The 15,489-nt window shown below is 44.3% G+C and overlaps 1 protein-coding gene across 3 annotated transcripts in view; it reads left to right on the top strand.

Moving 5' to 3' along the window:
* Window positions 1-15,489, top strand: part of ARFGEF2 (ADP ribosylation factor guanine nucleotide exchange factor 2) — a 115,559-nt gene that overhangs the window by 27,058 nt on the left and 73,012 nt on the right. For all 3 annotated transcript variants that reach the window (XM_032142285.2, XM_032142284.2, XM_058432751.1), the window contains exons 4-7: window positions 1,939-2,085; window positions 3,314-3,493; window positions 4,159-4,393; window positions 15,005-15,073. In XM_032142285.2, coding sequence (XP_031998176.1) covers window positions 1,939-2,085; window positions 3,314-3,493; window positions 4,159-4,393; window positions 15,005-15,073 — 631 coding nt within the window. The remainder of the gene's footprint in view (window positions 1-1,938; window positions 2,086-3,313; window positions 3,494-4,158; window positions 4,394-15,004; window positions 15,074-15,489) is intronic.

Raw genomic sequence — 15,489 nt, 5'->3', positions numbered from 1 at the left:
CCAGAGCTCATTTTCCAGGTAGACAGCCCTGCCCTCCTAGGAAGCCTGCACCTGCAGCAGTAATGTGAGGGGTGAGGTAAAGGGTATCTGGACTTGCCCTTCACAGGCCACACCCCCCACCTGGAGATCTGGGGGTTGGACTTGAGCAGCAGAGTGTGCGCAGGCCTCTCTCCTGCTCCTTCAGTCACTCCATCCAGTAGTATTGCATTTCTACTCTCAGCCACTCTCTCAATCCATTTTTCTTTCTGCTTATTGAGTGGTGATACTTCACTAGCTAAGGAAGGGGAAAAGCCATTGAGAAACCATGTCGGACCTCTGCAGAGCGGCCAGTCTTCCTCTCACAGTGGTGGCTGCTCTATAGGTAACCTCAGGAACCTGAGTCCACCTGGTGTGGGCAGAAGCATGTGACCAGTAGAAGCCAAAAAGGGGAAAGAACAGAACAGCAGTTTTAGGAGTCTTCACCAAGTCACTGGAGGCAGAGAATGCCTTAGAGTTCACATGTATATGTGCCAGATGCGTGATTCTTTTATCTGATCAACCATCAGTATAACCTGGATAGCTTGGAGAAAAACACTGATTCCTGGGCTCCACCTGGAAGTTCTGCTTCAGTAGGTCTGGGTCGGAATCCAGGAACCTGTGTTTTTAGTGAGCTCCCTCAGGTGATTTTGTTTATCAGCCAGGCTTAGAAATCATCCTGCTGCTGACCTTTGAGGTTCCTTCCAGCTCTGTCCTCCATGCTGACATCCCGGTTGTGAGTGAGGTGGCACAGACCAATCTGTAACCTCTCAGAGAGGGCAGGTTCCAAGCAGCTGCTCGTGGGTGACACACACTACTATTGATGTAGGTGTGAAATGCAGTTATTTTTATGCAGATAAAGTTTTTACATTAATTTTTGGGATAGAAAATACACTGACAGGATTCAACATTGAAAAAATGAAAAGATATACTACAGAGTATCTTAGTCCCACCCCAGCTCACAGCTACTTAGTTCTCCTCCCTCAAGCAACCACGTTATTAGTTTCTTAGATATCTTTCCATTGAAAGAAAATACATATTCATATATATATATATATATATAAATTTTAACAGCTTTTTGAGATAAAATTAACATGCATACAATTCATCCATTTAAAGTGTAATTCAAGCCAGGCTTGGTGGCTCACATCTGTAATCCCAACACTTTGAGATTACAGGCAGGAGGATTGCTTGAGCCCAAGAGTTCGGGACCAATCTGAGCAACATAGCAAGACCCCATCTCTACAAAGAATAAAGAAAAATTAAACTAGCTTGGTGGCATGTGCCTGTGGTCCCAGCTACTCGAGAGGCTGAGGTAGGAGGATTGCTTGAGCCTGGGAGGTGGAGGCATCAGTGAGCCATGACCGTACCTCTTCATTCCAGCCTAGGTAACAGAGTGAGACCCTGTCTAAAAAAAAAAAAATATATATATATACACACACACACACACACACACACACACACACACACACACACACACAAAATTTCGTGATTTTTAGTTTATTGACAGAGTTGTGCAACCATTACCACAACCTAACTTTAGGCCATTTTTATGTTATCATTGACAATCACTCCCTATGTCTCCCTACGCCGCCCCCCTAACTCTAGACAACCGCTAATCATCTCTCTGTCTTGAGTATGTGTAGCTATTAATTCCTCAGGCTTGCAGAGATGGTTGCGTACTGGGGAGTGCTCTATACCTTGCATTTTTCATCGGACACTGTGTCACCATTGCAGGCATCTTTTGCTGTCAGGTGACAGGACGAAGGTTGCAGTCACAGAGTGGTTATGCCTGCCTGGCTCCTGGGGAGCAGAGGACTCTGTAGGAACTGGAAGTGCCTGTCTTTTGCTCTTGTGGGCTGCCACGAAGGCCTCAGTCCTGGCCAAGCAGAAATTCATAATCTCTGTTTTTTCTCTCTTTAGAAACTCATCGCATATGGGCACATCACTGGCAACGCCCCCGACAGTGGAGCCCCTGGGAAGCGGCTGATCGACAGAATTGTTGAAACTATTTGCAATTGTTTTCAGGGCCCTCAGACTGATGAAGGGGTTCAATTACAAATAATTAAGGTATGCCTATTTGTTTGCCTGTCTGGTTTTTAAATTAGAAAGCATGTCCCTGTGGGAATCTGGATTTCTAATTTACCATGTGTTAGTTGTCTCAGGTGGTGCTGAGGTGGAACAGAAAGATTTAAGCATCACTTAGATCTTTTGTTAGGTGTCAGAATTTATTAGCGTGGACTGAGACAAGAAAAAATGGAACCAGGTGTGTTTTCAAAGTAAACTGTTCAGCTAATAACAATGTAAATTTCTTGTGAATTAAATCGTCTTGAAATCCTCTGGTTAACCCTGGATTCCCAGTCTGGGTTTCTCAGTGGGTCTTTGTTGATATTCTTATCTCTGACTTGCCTCTGTCCTACTTCCCTGTTTGATTTCTGCTGCCAGGAATGGTTTGGCACGGATAGTACCATCGGCTTCTCTGAGAACAGGATCAGGACGGGTGTAGCCAAGGATCCAAATATTAAGTCCTGAAAGTATTAACATTATGAGGGGAGGGCTCCATGCTAGATAAACCTTTCTTAAAGCTCCCTTGAAAACCCACCAGGGAATTGGGAAACTGACCACCATCAAAACGTATATTTTCTGATTAATCTGGGTGAGATCACGTTGGAGTGTTATATGTCATGAGATAATTGTCTGTATTATTCATTGTAGGTTTTTCAATCAGTATTAAAATTCAGAAGTTTGGCTTTTTTTTTTTTTTTTTGAGACATAGTCTTGCTCTGTCACCTAGGCTGGAGTGCAGTGGTGCAGTCTCGGCTCGCTGCAAACTCCACCTCACAGGTTCAAGCAATTCTTGTTCCTCATCCTCCCGAGTAGCTGGGACTACAGGTGTGCACCACCACTCGTGGATTATTTTTATATTTTTAATGGAGATGGGGTTTTACCATGTTGGCCAGGCTGGTCTTGAACTCCTGACCTCAAGTGAGCCACCCTGCCTGGCTGGAAGTTTGGCTTTTTAAAAAGTGAGCCAGTAGAAAGCCTGCTTCAACACAATTTAATTGTTTCGAGTGATTTGGATTTCATAGAACTGTTCATTGTTTTTCAACTAACAGCCATAGGAGTTGGCTCTTCATAATAATCACCTAGTTTAATTTGCAGAGCCATCTTACAATTTATTTTAAAAAAGCACACAGAAAAGAAAAACAAAACCAGACCCTCTAGAAAAGTGTGGCCATAGGAGGGCAGGAAGGTGATGTGCGTTCCTGATGATGAAGGTCACGGATTTCTATTTTAGGCTCTTCTGACCGCAGTGACTTCCCCACACATTGAAATTCATGAGGGTACTATCCTGCAGACAGTGAGAACATGTTACAATATCTATTTGGCCAGCAAAAATCTCATCAATCAAACCACTGCCAAGGCTACCCTTACTCAGATGCTGAACGTCATTTTCACCCGCATGGAAAACCAAGTGGTGAGTGACAGCATTTACGTGCTAGGGGCAGGACATCATTGCTCTCTGAAGTCTATCATGTGTGACCTTGGTGCCTATGAAGATTCACTAGCATCTTAAAGTTTCCCCTTCTTTCTGTGGATTCTCTGTACTGTGCTTTTGTTCTTGCTTTAAAAATCAGAGAAACTAACGGGTTTTGAAATTGGTGTTCAGAATTTGTTTGGAGACTGTCAAAGGAATTTATTTCCTCTTAAATGTGTTATCCTTTTGGCTGGAATTTTTCTTTCTTTCTTTCTTTCTTTCTTTTTTTTTTTTTTTTTTTTGGAGAGAGGGTCTTGTTCTGTTGCCCAAGCTGGAGCGCAGTGACATGATCATGGCTCACTGAAGGCTTGACCTTCCCAGCTCAAGCAATCTTCCCACCTCAGCCTCCCAAGTAGCTGGGACTACAGGCATGTGCCACCACACCCAACTAATTTTTTTATTTTCTGTAGAGACAGAGTTTCACCATGTTGCCCAGGTTGGTCTTGAACTCCTGGGCTCAAGAATTCCTGCTGCCTCAGCCTTCCAAAATGCTGAAATTATAGGCGTTAACCACCGCGCCCAGCCCAAGAAATTTTTTAAGTAATAGGCTGGCGTAATTTTTCTTCCTTACCAAAATGCTGTATCCCCCTTTTGTTGCCTTTTAGTTGCAGGAGGCCAGAGAACTGGAAAAACCAATCCAGTCAAAACCCCAGTCCCCTGTGATCCAAGCTGCAGCAGTATCCCCAAAGTTCATTCGTTTGAAGCACAGTCAGGCACAGAGCAAACCAACAACTCCCGAAAAAACAGATTTAACCAACGGTGAACATGCCAGGAGTGATTCTGGAAAAGTAAGCACAGAAAATGGAGACGCGCCCAGAGAAAGAGGCTCATCACTGTCAGGTACGGGCTGATACGGTATGGCTGTTTTTCCAAGTGTGAGAGGGAATCAGCCTGTGTGAGGGGCAGAAGAAGTGTATGTCATAACATCTGAGGGAAACCTCTTATAACAGCTTATCTCTTTCTGGGCCTTTCCCTTTGCTTTTCTCTTAGGGAGCACAACCAGCGAGGCATGATGTCAAATGTCCCGTTGTCAGCTGTGCTGTTTTCTCTAAATAGTACTGGGATGTATCTAGCTGCTACTTCTTCATGTCAGCCTCAGTGCAACAGGTTCAGGTTGGGACACTTATCTTTCACTAGTTAATTGATTGGGTGATTAGTCACTCAGTGTCCACAGGAGGACAAGGGCTTAGATTCTCATGTCTACACTGGATCTCCATGCCTTGCCCAGTGCCTAGCAGTAGCCACTCCTAGATATCCATGGAAGGAGCCAGAAGGTAGCAGGTGGATGGACGGATAGACAGATGGACAGATAGCTTTGTTTTCTTCTCCTGGTGACCATGTACATCACTTGTTTTTGTTGGGTTTTTAAGTGAGAGACTAATCCACACCTGATTATATTCTTGAAGTAAATGAAATGAAATATTGGATTGAGTTATTATAAGATGATACTTCTGACTGTTCATATCTCTCCCTGGGCAGTTTGTAGGAACCAGATCCAAAATTGGTAATTTTTCAGGAATTTCCTTTCCCAAGTGATTCTGTCAAATGCTTCTTCACTCAAGCAGGTTGTTCTATACAAAATATCTGACCTGTCTTCATAACTGATCTCATTTCTTCTTCAGCCACATTACTGATAATGATTTCTGTTGGTAGTATGTTCCCTACTGGAGTGCACATATTTGAGCAGGTTTTATTCCTTTATAATTTACCAGACTGTTTGATGTACATGAGAACAGACCAAGTGTTGTTGCTGGAATGTTGTTCGGTATTCGTTTACTCAAGGAAAGCACAAAAGAAAAAATTGCCACCAAGAATGGTGTTTTTCTCAGGGTGAGCACGGAGTTGCCTTCTACTTACTCCTGCTGTCGAGAGTCCTAAGGAAGGTGCTCAGAATCCCCCGGCCTGCCCTCTGTATCTGTTATCATCTTTGCCTTTGTAACTGTCTAGGGAAAGGACCAGGTGTTTACTGTAACCCTTATTAAGCTGTAATCAGTCAATAAATATTAATATTTAAATACACTGTAATAGCATAGCTGTGCAGGTATAAAACCAAGTCTCTCTGAGCTGCATAAAAGTGCTTCCACTTTAGCCCATTTTCTGTACAGCAGCCAAAGTGATGTCTTAAAAGCGTGAATTAGAACATGACCCCTGCTCAAACCCCTTTGGTAATTCCCCATCCTGTGCCATTCTGACTGAAATCCATGCCCTGTCCTCATAGCTTATACCTCTCTTTCTCTTTTTTGCTACACAATGCACAGATGCCCTTTCTGGTTATTGAAAGGCTGTGCTTGTTTCTCCCTCAGTGCCTTTGCACTTACTGTCCCTTCCCTGCCTCTGAACCCCCTGTATCTTCAGGTATCTCAGTTCAGACTGAGAGAGGCTTCCCTGATCAACATCTGTAGCTCCTCATCATGTCTGTCCCATTATCTTTTATTTTTTTCCATAGTACTTACAATACCTGAAATTACTGAAGGGTTATGTTCACTTGTTCCCGGACTAAAGCCTAGACTGCCCTGCTCACCACCATATTCCCAACACCTAGAATGGTGCCTGGCACACGCAGCAGACATTGAGCAAACACATTTTTTGAATGAATGGGGAAAAAACGTTATTGCTAGAATATAGTTTTGTAGAAACACAGTAACTTGAAGTTCTGCTGTAACAAAGAGAAAATAATTTGCAGTTAGCATGTTGCTGTGGATTTTGTGGCCAATACTTGGTGCATCCTATGAGGCTTTCCCAGAAACATGGGAATCAGATTGCCTGGGAGAAACAAACCCCAGACCTGCAAATAGTGTGTCAGAATGGAGGTGTGCTGTTACCTTTAAAAAGAGCAAGTGGGCTGGGTGCCATGGCACACACCTGTATTCCCAGTTACTTGGGAGGTTGAGGCAAGAGGATCACTTGAGGCCAGGAGTTTGAGGCTGCAGTGTGTCTGTGAATAGCCTGGGCAGCAAAACAAGACCCTGTCTCTAAATAAATAAACACCCCATCTCTAATTCAGTCAATCAATCTTAAAGGAGCAAATGACTTCCAGTTCTCAGGACTAGGCTCTAAAGAAAGAACAGTCCTCCGGAAGAGGGAGTTGAACAAGGGAGACACGTACCCAGGGGTGGAGTCCAGGCATCAAGGCCCAGTGAAAGGCCTGAACTCTAGTGCCTCTGTGGCTATTATTTTTACGTATTACTAAAGTGCGTGGATGTTGGACACAACCGTGGGGCTCTCCCACAGACTGTCCTGTAGTAATCACCATCACACGGCCAACCCTAACTGGACGCTTACTGTACTGCTGACTCGGCATTCAACATAATGTTTTCCAATTTAATTAACTGGGAATCCCCCCCACAGCCTTCCTGGGATAATTTGCCTCCCATGTTATTTGTGTAGATAAAGAGAATTCACCAATAGACCTGAACATCTGGGGTGGCTCACGCCTCCAATCCCAGCACTTTGGGAGGCCAAGGCAGGCGGACCACTTGAGGCCAGGAGTTACAGTTTGTTTTTAGGATTCTGACTTTTAACTCCCAGCATCAGACATCAGTGTGTGTACATTTTTACAGATACTGTGTAGAATTAATTACCTATGTGTTTGTGGATTTCTTAGCTCACCATTTGCATCTTTCTTTTTTTTTTTTTTTTTTTTTTTTTGAGAATGAACCTCGCTTTCTTGCCCAGGCTGTAGTGCAGTGGTGAGATCTTGGCTCACTGCAACCTCTGCCTCCCAGGTTCAAGCGATTCCCTGCCTCAGCTTCCCAAGTAGCTGGGACCACAGGCTCACACCACCACGTCTGGCTAATTTTGTATTTTTTAGTAGAAACGGAGTTTCACCATGTTGGCCAGGCTGGTCTCGAACTCCTGACCTCAGGTGATCCATCCGTCTCGGCCTCCCAAAGTGATGGGATTACAGGTGTGAGCCACCACGCCCAACCAGGATCTTTGTTTTAGATGGGGATATGTTCCAAATGCCTGGAACTGTGCTGGACACATAGACACTCAGTTTGTTGATTGAATGAATCTTACCGCCCCACCATCCCCCATGCTCCCTATTTAACTGGACAGAGAACAGGGATGTGGGGAGGCCTTATCTCAGACTCCTCCCATTTTTTCCCCATTATTCTTAGCATGTGACATCTATCCTTAGGGTCATCTTATGGCTCAGGATCCTGTCGTTTTGTTCCAGGTAGGAAGAAAGAGGAAGAGATAGGACTAAAGAACTCTGCCAGCTGAGTTGCCCCCCTTCTGAAGAGGAGTCTTCTGGAGCTTGTTGCCACTCCTGATAACTTATGCTTACCCCTCATTGGCTATAACTTCATCACATGATCACGCTTTCTGCAAGAAAGGCTGAGAAATGTAGGCACATTCCCTCCCAAAACAAAATTCAGGATCTGTTAGGAAGGATATGAGTTAAGGAACTGGCAGTGCCTGCCACAGAGTGTTCTCCAGCTGGCTAGGGAGGGAATGGCAGCAAGGTTTCTCCTATGTGAACCTATTCAAGGTGGCCCTCTTATTTTGCTTCGGGACAGAGACTGAAACAGATAGGGTCTGGTTCCTAATCAGTAATGGTGGTGATATCCCAGGGAACCAGCAGAACCAGTGTTTTTTAAGTAGATTCTTTGTACCTCTCAAAGGTTTGATTTGATTTAATTATCAAACACTTTCACAGCATGCTTGAAACTTAGATACAACGGACTTAGTATTGGTTATCACAACATCCAGAAAAGCCTCTTCTGAGACCTATCCAAGGCTGTCATGTCAGCAAGGGAAGCAGTCCATGGTTACTGGGTGGAGTCTTCCTGCTTTGGGGCCTCTATTGGGATTTTTCCTTAGCAGCTCCCTCTTCAGGAATCTTCTTTCGGTGTTCGGGCTTTCTGACTCTCCTTAGCTCTTCCTGGCCTGAGAATGTTTTGATTTTGCCTAAGTACTATTATGGATCCTGCCTATTAAGGAATATGAGTTATATACTCTATCCCTCCAAAAAATGTTGCTCTTGATGTTGTTTAAATGGAAAAACTGCATTGAGGGAAAGAGGAGATCCATGCTGACGTTGAATTTTGTTTTTCTCCTTAGGAATGAAAGATAGTGAAGGTTTTAACTAACTGGAACTACTTGCAGTGTGATTCATTGGAAATTTTCATTATGGATTTAGTCTGCAGGGCCAGGCAGGTGATAGAAATGAGCAGGCTTCTATCATGAGGACATCATAAATGTCTTCACACAAGCACCTACATATAAACACACAGGCCTAGTAAAAAGTAGCATTTGAGAGCTCACTTTTTTCAGGCACTGTTTTAAATGCTTTATGTGTATCGTTCTCACAGAGCTTTGTTTACTGGTAAGGAAACTGAGGCTTGGGGAGGTTAAGTAACTTAAGTCTCCACAGTGGGAAGTGGCAGAGCGGGGACCCGGACCAGGCATGCAGGCGCCAGAGCCCTCACTGTTATTCATCATGCTGAATTCACTCCTATAAGAGAACATTTTTTGTCTGATGTTCTTTTTTTTTTTTTTTTGAGATGGAGTCTCGCTCTGTCGCCCAGGCTGGAGTGCAGTGGCGCAGTCTCGGCTCACTGCAAGCTCCGCCTCCTGGGTTCACGCCATTCTCCTGCCTCAGCCACCCGAGTAGCTGGGACTACAGGCGCCCGCCACTATGCCTGGCTAATTTTTTTTTTTTTGTATTTTTAGTAGAGATGGTGTTTCACCGCGCTAGCCAGGATGGTCTCGATCCCCTGACTTCGTGATCTGCCTACCTCGGCCTCCCAAAGTGCTGGGATTACAGGCGTGAGCCACCGTGCCCAGCCTTCTCTGATGTTCTTAAAACACCCTGCCCAGTCAGCTTCCCATTTTCTCTGCTCTTGACAGACACGTTTCTTTCCTGCTTACTGTGTAGTAACAACAGTGGTCCAAGTGTGATGGTGCCTCGCATTTGGCGCCAAGGGAAGGGAGTCGATTGGGAGTGGCGAGGACTGAGGCAACAGGGTATCAGCTGAGTTCATGCCCTGGCTGAAGAGGGCAGCTTCACCTGGTTCTAGCCAGTTGTGGCCCAGTGTTGCCACATAGTTGGGTTTTTTAAATAGAAGCCCATTCTGGTTTTTGTGAGTAGTCTTCTGGTTTTTAAATGTTGGCAGCTAATTCAAAAGTTTTAAAAAGCAGCACATAGGCTAAGCAATACATATGTACAGGCAGAGGTACTTGCCAGTCACCACTCCATAGCCTCTGGTCTAACTCACTGAGGCTATAGCTTCTCTGATAAAATGAATTGATATTTCTTGGGTGTTGAATGTAAATGAGGTGCTGTGTACTTTGGAATGTATGATACAGATTGGAAACTGTCACCATAATTTTATTAATATAGCATCAGAGAAGGTTGGGACTGGAAAGGAACTTGGAAATATCTAGTCATATGTTTACCAAATTACAAGAGGTGAGATGTCATGATAAGTGAACCCTTCCTTCCCTCTTTCCTTCCCTCCCTCCCTCCCTCCCTCCTTCCTTCCCTCCCTCCCTCCCTCCTTCCCTTCCTCCCTCCTTCCCTCCCTTCCTCCCTTCTTCCCTCCTTCCCTCCCTCCCTCCTTTCTTCCCTCCTTCCCTCCTTCCTTCCCTTCTTCCTTTTCTCCTTCCTTCTCTCTTTCCTCCCTCCCTCCCTCCCTTCTTCCTTCCCTCCCTCCCTCTCTTCTTCCTTCCCTCCCTCCCTCCTTCCTTCCTTTCCTCCTTCCTCTCTTTCTCCTTCCCTCCTTCCCTCCCTCCCTCACTCCTTCCCTCCTTCCTTTCCTCCCTCCCTCCTTCCTTCCCTCCTTTCCTCCCTCCCTCTTTCCCTCCCTCCTTCCTTCCCTCCCTCCCTCCCTCCTTCCTTCCCTCCCTCCCTCTTTCCCTCCTTCCCTCCTTCCTTCCTTCCATTTTGAGACAGGGTCTCACTCTGTCACCCAGGCTGGAGTGCAGTGGTGCAATCTCAAATCACTGCAACCTCTGCCTCTCAGGCTCAAGTGATCCTCCTGACTCAGCCTCCCGAGGAGCTGGGACTACAGGTGCGCCCTGCTAATTTTTATACTTCTTGTAGAGATGGGGTTTTGCTGTGTTGTCCAAGCTAGTCTCAAACTCTTGAGTTCAAGTGATCCTCCCCACCTCACCCTCCCAAAGTGCTGGGATTACAGGCATGAGCCGCCATGCCCCACCAGAACATTTTATATTTTAATGGTTATTTATTTTAATATGCATTCAGAAAATATAACTAATGTATAAAAACTGTTATTTTGTGAATTTTATTGCTTAAGTGAGTTAAAGAGCACTAGTAAATACTTGCAGTCATGCATTGCTTAACAACAGGGATACGTTCTGAGAAATACGTCATAGGCAGTTTCACTATTGTGTGAAAGAATATCATGGGTATACTTATGCAAACCTAGATGGCATAGCCTACTACATACCATATGTATAGCTTGTTGGTATGGGCCATATGGTATAGCCTATTGCTTCTAGGCTATAAACCTGTACACCATGTTACTGTATTGAATACCGTATGCATTGGTAACACAATGGTAAGTATTTGAAAAAGTACAGTCACAGTGCAGTACAAAAGATAAAAACTGATATACCTGTATAGGGCACTTACCGTGGATGGAGCTTGCAGGACTGGAAGTTACTCTAGTGAGTCAGTCAGTGAGTGAGCAGTGAGTGAATGTGAAGGCCTGGGACATGACCATATGCCACTGCAGGCTCTATAAACACTGTACACTTAGGCTACCCTAAATTTATAAAAATAATTTTCTTTTTTTTTTTTTTGAGACGGAGTTTTGCTCCTGTCGCCTAGGCTGAAGTGCAGTGACACGATCTCCACTCACCGCAACCTCCACCTCCCAGGTTCAAGTGATTCTTCTGCCTCAGCCTCCCAAGTAGCTGGGATTACAGGTGCCTGCTACCACACCTGGCTAATTTTTGTATTTTTGGTAGAGACTGGTTTCTGTTGTTGACCAGGCTGGTCTCGAACTCCTGACCTCAGGTGATCCACTCGCCTTGGCCTCCCAAAGTGCTGGGATTACAGGCATGAGCCACTGTGCCCAGCCTATAAAATTAATTTTCTGGCCGGGCGCGGTGGCTCATGCCTGTAATCCCAGCATTTTGGGAGGCCGAGGCAGGCGGATCACCTGAGGTCAACAGATCGAGACCATCCTGGCCAACATAGTGAAACCCCGTCTCTACCAAAAATACAAAAGTTAGCTGGGCATGGTGGCGCACACCTGTAGTCCCAGCTACTCAGGAGGCTGAGGCAGGAGAATCGCTTGAACCCGGGAGGCGGAGGTTGCAGCGAGCCAAGATTGTGCCACTGCACTCGAGCCTGGCAACAGAGCGAGACTCCGTCTCAAAATATAATAATAATAATAATAATAATAATAATAATTTTCTTTATTCAATAATTAATTTTAGCTTACTGTAACATTTTTACTTTATAAATTTTTTTTAACTTTTTGGCTCCTGTAATAGCACCTAGTTTAAATAACAAACACATGGTACAGATGCACAAAAATATTTTTTCTTTATATTCTTTTTTTTTTTTTGCATTTTTTTTAAATTATACTTTAGGTTTTAGGGTACATTCGCACAGTGTGCAGGTTTGTTACATATGTATCCATGTGCCATGTTGGTTTGCTGCACCCAATAACTCGTCATTTAGCATTAGGTATATCTCCTAATGCTGTCCCTCCCCCCTCCCCCCACCCCACAACAGTCCCCGGAGTGTGATGTTCCCCTTCCTGTGTCCATGAGTTCTTATTGTTCAATTCCCACCTGTGAGTGAGAACATATGGTGTTTGGTTTTTTGTCCTTGCGATAGTTTACTGAGAATGATGGTTTCCAGTTTTCTTTATATTCTTACTCTATACATTTTTTTTTTCTATTTCTTAAATTTTTAGGTCTTTAAAACTAAAAATATTTTTGTTAAAAACTAAGCCACAAAACACACAGATTAGCCTAGGCCTGCACAGGGTCAGGATGATTCATATCACTTGTCTTCCACCTCCACATCTTGTCCCCTGGAAGGTCTTCAGGGGCAATAACATACATGGAGTTGGTATCTCCTATAATAACAATACTTTCTTCAGGAATGCCTCCTGAACCTGCCTGAGACTTTTTTACCGTTAACTTTTTCTTTTTTAAATAAGTAGAAGGCAATGACAATAAAGAGTATAGTATAGGCTGAGCACGGTGTCTCACACCTGTAATCCCAACACTTTGGGAGGCTGAGGCAGGCAGATCATTTGAGGTCAAGAGTTCGAGGCCAGCCTGGCCAACATGGCAAAACCATGTCTCTACTAAAAATACAAAAATTAGCTGGCTGTGGTGGCAGACGCCTATAATCCCAGTTACTCAGGAGGCTGAGGCAGGAGAATCGCTTGAACCTGGGAGGCGGAGGTTGCAGTGAGCCAAGATCGTGTCACTGCACTCCAACCTGGGCAACAGAGTGAGACGCTCTCAAAAAAAAAAAAGTATATTATAATAAATACATAAACTAGCCAGGCGCGGTGGCTCACGCCTGTAATCCCAGCACTTTGGGAGACCGAGGTGGATGGATCACCTGAGGCTGGGAGTTCAAGACCAGCCTGACCAACATGGAGAAACCCTATCTCTACTAAAAATACAAAAAATTAGCCGGGCATGGTGGCTCATGCCTGTAATCCCAGCTACTCAGGAGGCTGAGGCAGGAGAATTGCTTGAACCTGGGAGGCGGAGGCTGTAGTGAGCTGGGATTGCTCCATTGCACTCCAGCCTGGGCAACAAGAGTGAAACTCCGTCTCAAATAATAAATAAAAAATAAATAAATAATAAACTAATAACATAGTGATTTATTACCAATTATTATGTACTATACAGAATTGCATGTGCTATTCTTTTATATGACTGGTAGCACAGTAGGTTTGTTCACACCAGCATCACCACAAATATAAGTAATAAGTTGTTCTGTGACATAATGACGGCTATGATGTCACTAGGCAATAGGAATTTTTCAGCTCCATTTGTAATCTTCCTGGACCACTATTGTATATGTGGTGCCTCATTGACCAAAAGTTGTTATGTGGTGCATAACAGTATATTTAAAATACATAATAATATATAATATTATAGTGGTGCATGAATGTGGCAAAAGTTATGAAGGTGGTTTGAGAATGACTAAAGTTTGAGTAACAGTGATCTAGTCTAAATCATCCTTTTTAGATGAAGAAGTGAGTTTAGCAATTATGACTGTTTCTGGGGTTTTCTAATTTCAAGTTCCCTTTGCCTTCTAGGAAAAGCTTATAACATCAGTATTTCCCACACGAATTTACTTTGCCACACAGATAGTTCCAGGGTGTTAAGTGCCCAGTGGAAATGAAAATACTTAGCACTGCCCTTCAGGACCTTATAGATCAAGCATAGAACTCATAAAAATGGTGGCTGGGTTGAAAATTCTCATTAATACACAGTCAAAGGATTATTTTGTTTTTGCTTTTTTAAGGTGATGGCTTTTTTGGTCAACGTGATGTTTTATAAATGAGTAACGTTAGGCCAGGTACAATGGCTCATGCTTGTAATCCCAGCACTTTGCGATGCGGAGGTGGGTGGATCACTTGAACTCAGGAGTTCAAGACCACCCTAGGCAACATAGAGAAACCTCATCTCTACTAAAACTACAAAAATTAGCCAGGCGTGGTGAGGAGGCGGGAGGATTGCTTGAACCAAGGAGGCGGAGGTTGCAGTAAGCTGGGATGGTGCCATTGCACTTCAGCCTGGGCAAGAGAGCAAAACTCTGTCTCAAAAAAAAAAAAAAAAAAAAGTAATGTTTACTTCTAAACATCTGGTCAAGAACTGTTTACTTTATATAAGCTCTTTCCCAGAACTAGTTTTCTGGGGGGGGTGGGGGGGGCGGGTGGAGTAAGAGATACTGAACCTCTTCTACTTAAACAGTTAACATTTTACAGAATAATTTCATAAAAGTTTAATAAATCCTTAACTGTCACATTGGAAATCTCATGCCAGATTCTGGGTTTACAGTGTGGGAAGGCAAAGCAGCAGAAGGCATGTCATTTACCAAGACTCGTTGGTCCCCGAGGCTAAGGCACAAGAGAAAGCTCCATTTGTTCTGCCAGGAACCCTAGCTGGATAAAATCGAGCTCCTGCCTCCAATTTGGGGGTGGTGGGGAGGGCCCTGGGCCGAGCCACTGGGACTTAGGAAGGAAGAGAGTAGTATAAGCCAGTGGGGTTTTAGTGTTCCACAAAGGGAACCTCAAAAGCAGAACAGATGCTGCCTAAGTTTCCAGATTTCAAGGAAGTTGTCCTCCATTGGCACAATCAGATTTGGCCTTGGGGAGAACTTATTTGCACCCTTTGCCTTCTGAAATGTAACTCCCTATAATCTCCTTTTCCTCTCTTCCTTTGTTTTTCCTGAAAATGCCCACGTGTGTTTTGTATATTTGGATGTGTGTGTAGGGACTGATGACGGAGCCCAGGAGGTGGTGAAGGACATCTTGGAAGATGTAGTCACATCTGCCATTAAAGGTAAGAACCAAGGACAACCCAGCCTTTCCTCTTCCCTCATTCCTCCAAAAAGTCCTCAGCAAAATATTTTACTGGTGAAGTTTCCTCTTCCCTGCCCTAAGAACTCGTGGAGCTCATGGAAACTGAATCTTCCCACGTCTGCCCATCTTTTATATGGGATTCAAAAATGACTTGTTTTTACTGACTGATTTTAGTCTCATTTGGGTTGGGTTTAAGAAACATAGTCTGGGCCAGGCGCGATGGCTCACGCCTGTAATCCTAGCACTTTGGGAGGCCAAGGTGGGTGGATCACAAGGTCAGGAGTTCGAGACCAGCCTGGCCAATATGGTGAAACCCTGTCTACTAAAAATACAAAAAGTAGCCAGGCATGGTGGCGCACGCCTGTAGTCCCAGCTATTCGGGAGGCTGAGGTGGGA

The sequence above is a fragment of the Hylobates moloch genome, unplaced genomic scaffold, assembly GCF_009828535.3.
Source record: "Hylobates moloch isolate HMO894 unplaced genomic scaffold, HMol_V3 SCAFFOLD_21, whole genome shotgun sequence".
NCBI classification, from domain to species: Eukaryota; Metazoa; Chordata; class Mammalia; order Primates; family Hylobatidae; genus Hylobates; species Hylobates moloch.
The sequence above is the reverse complement of the archived record's forward strand: the minus strand, read 5'-3'. Positions and strand labels throughout refer to the sequence as shown.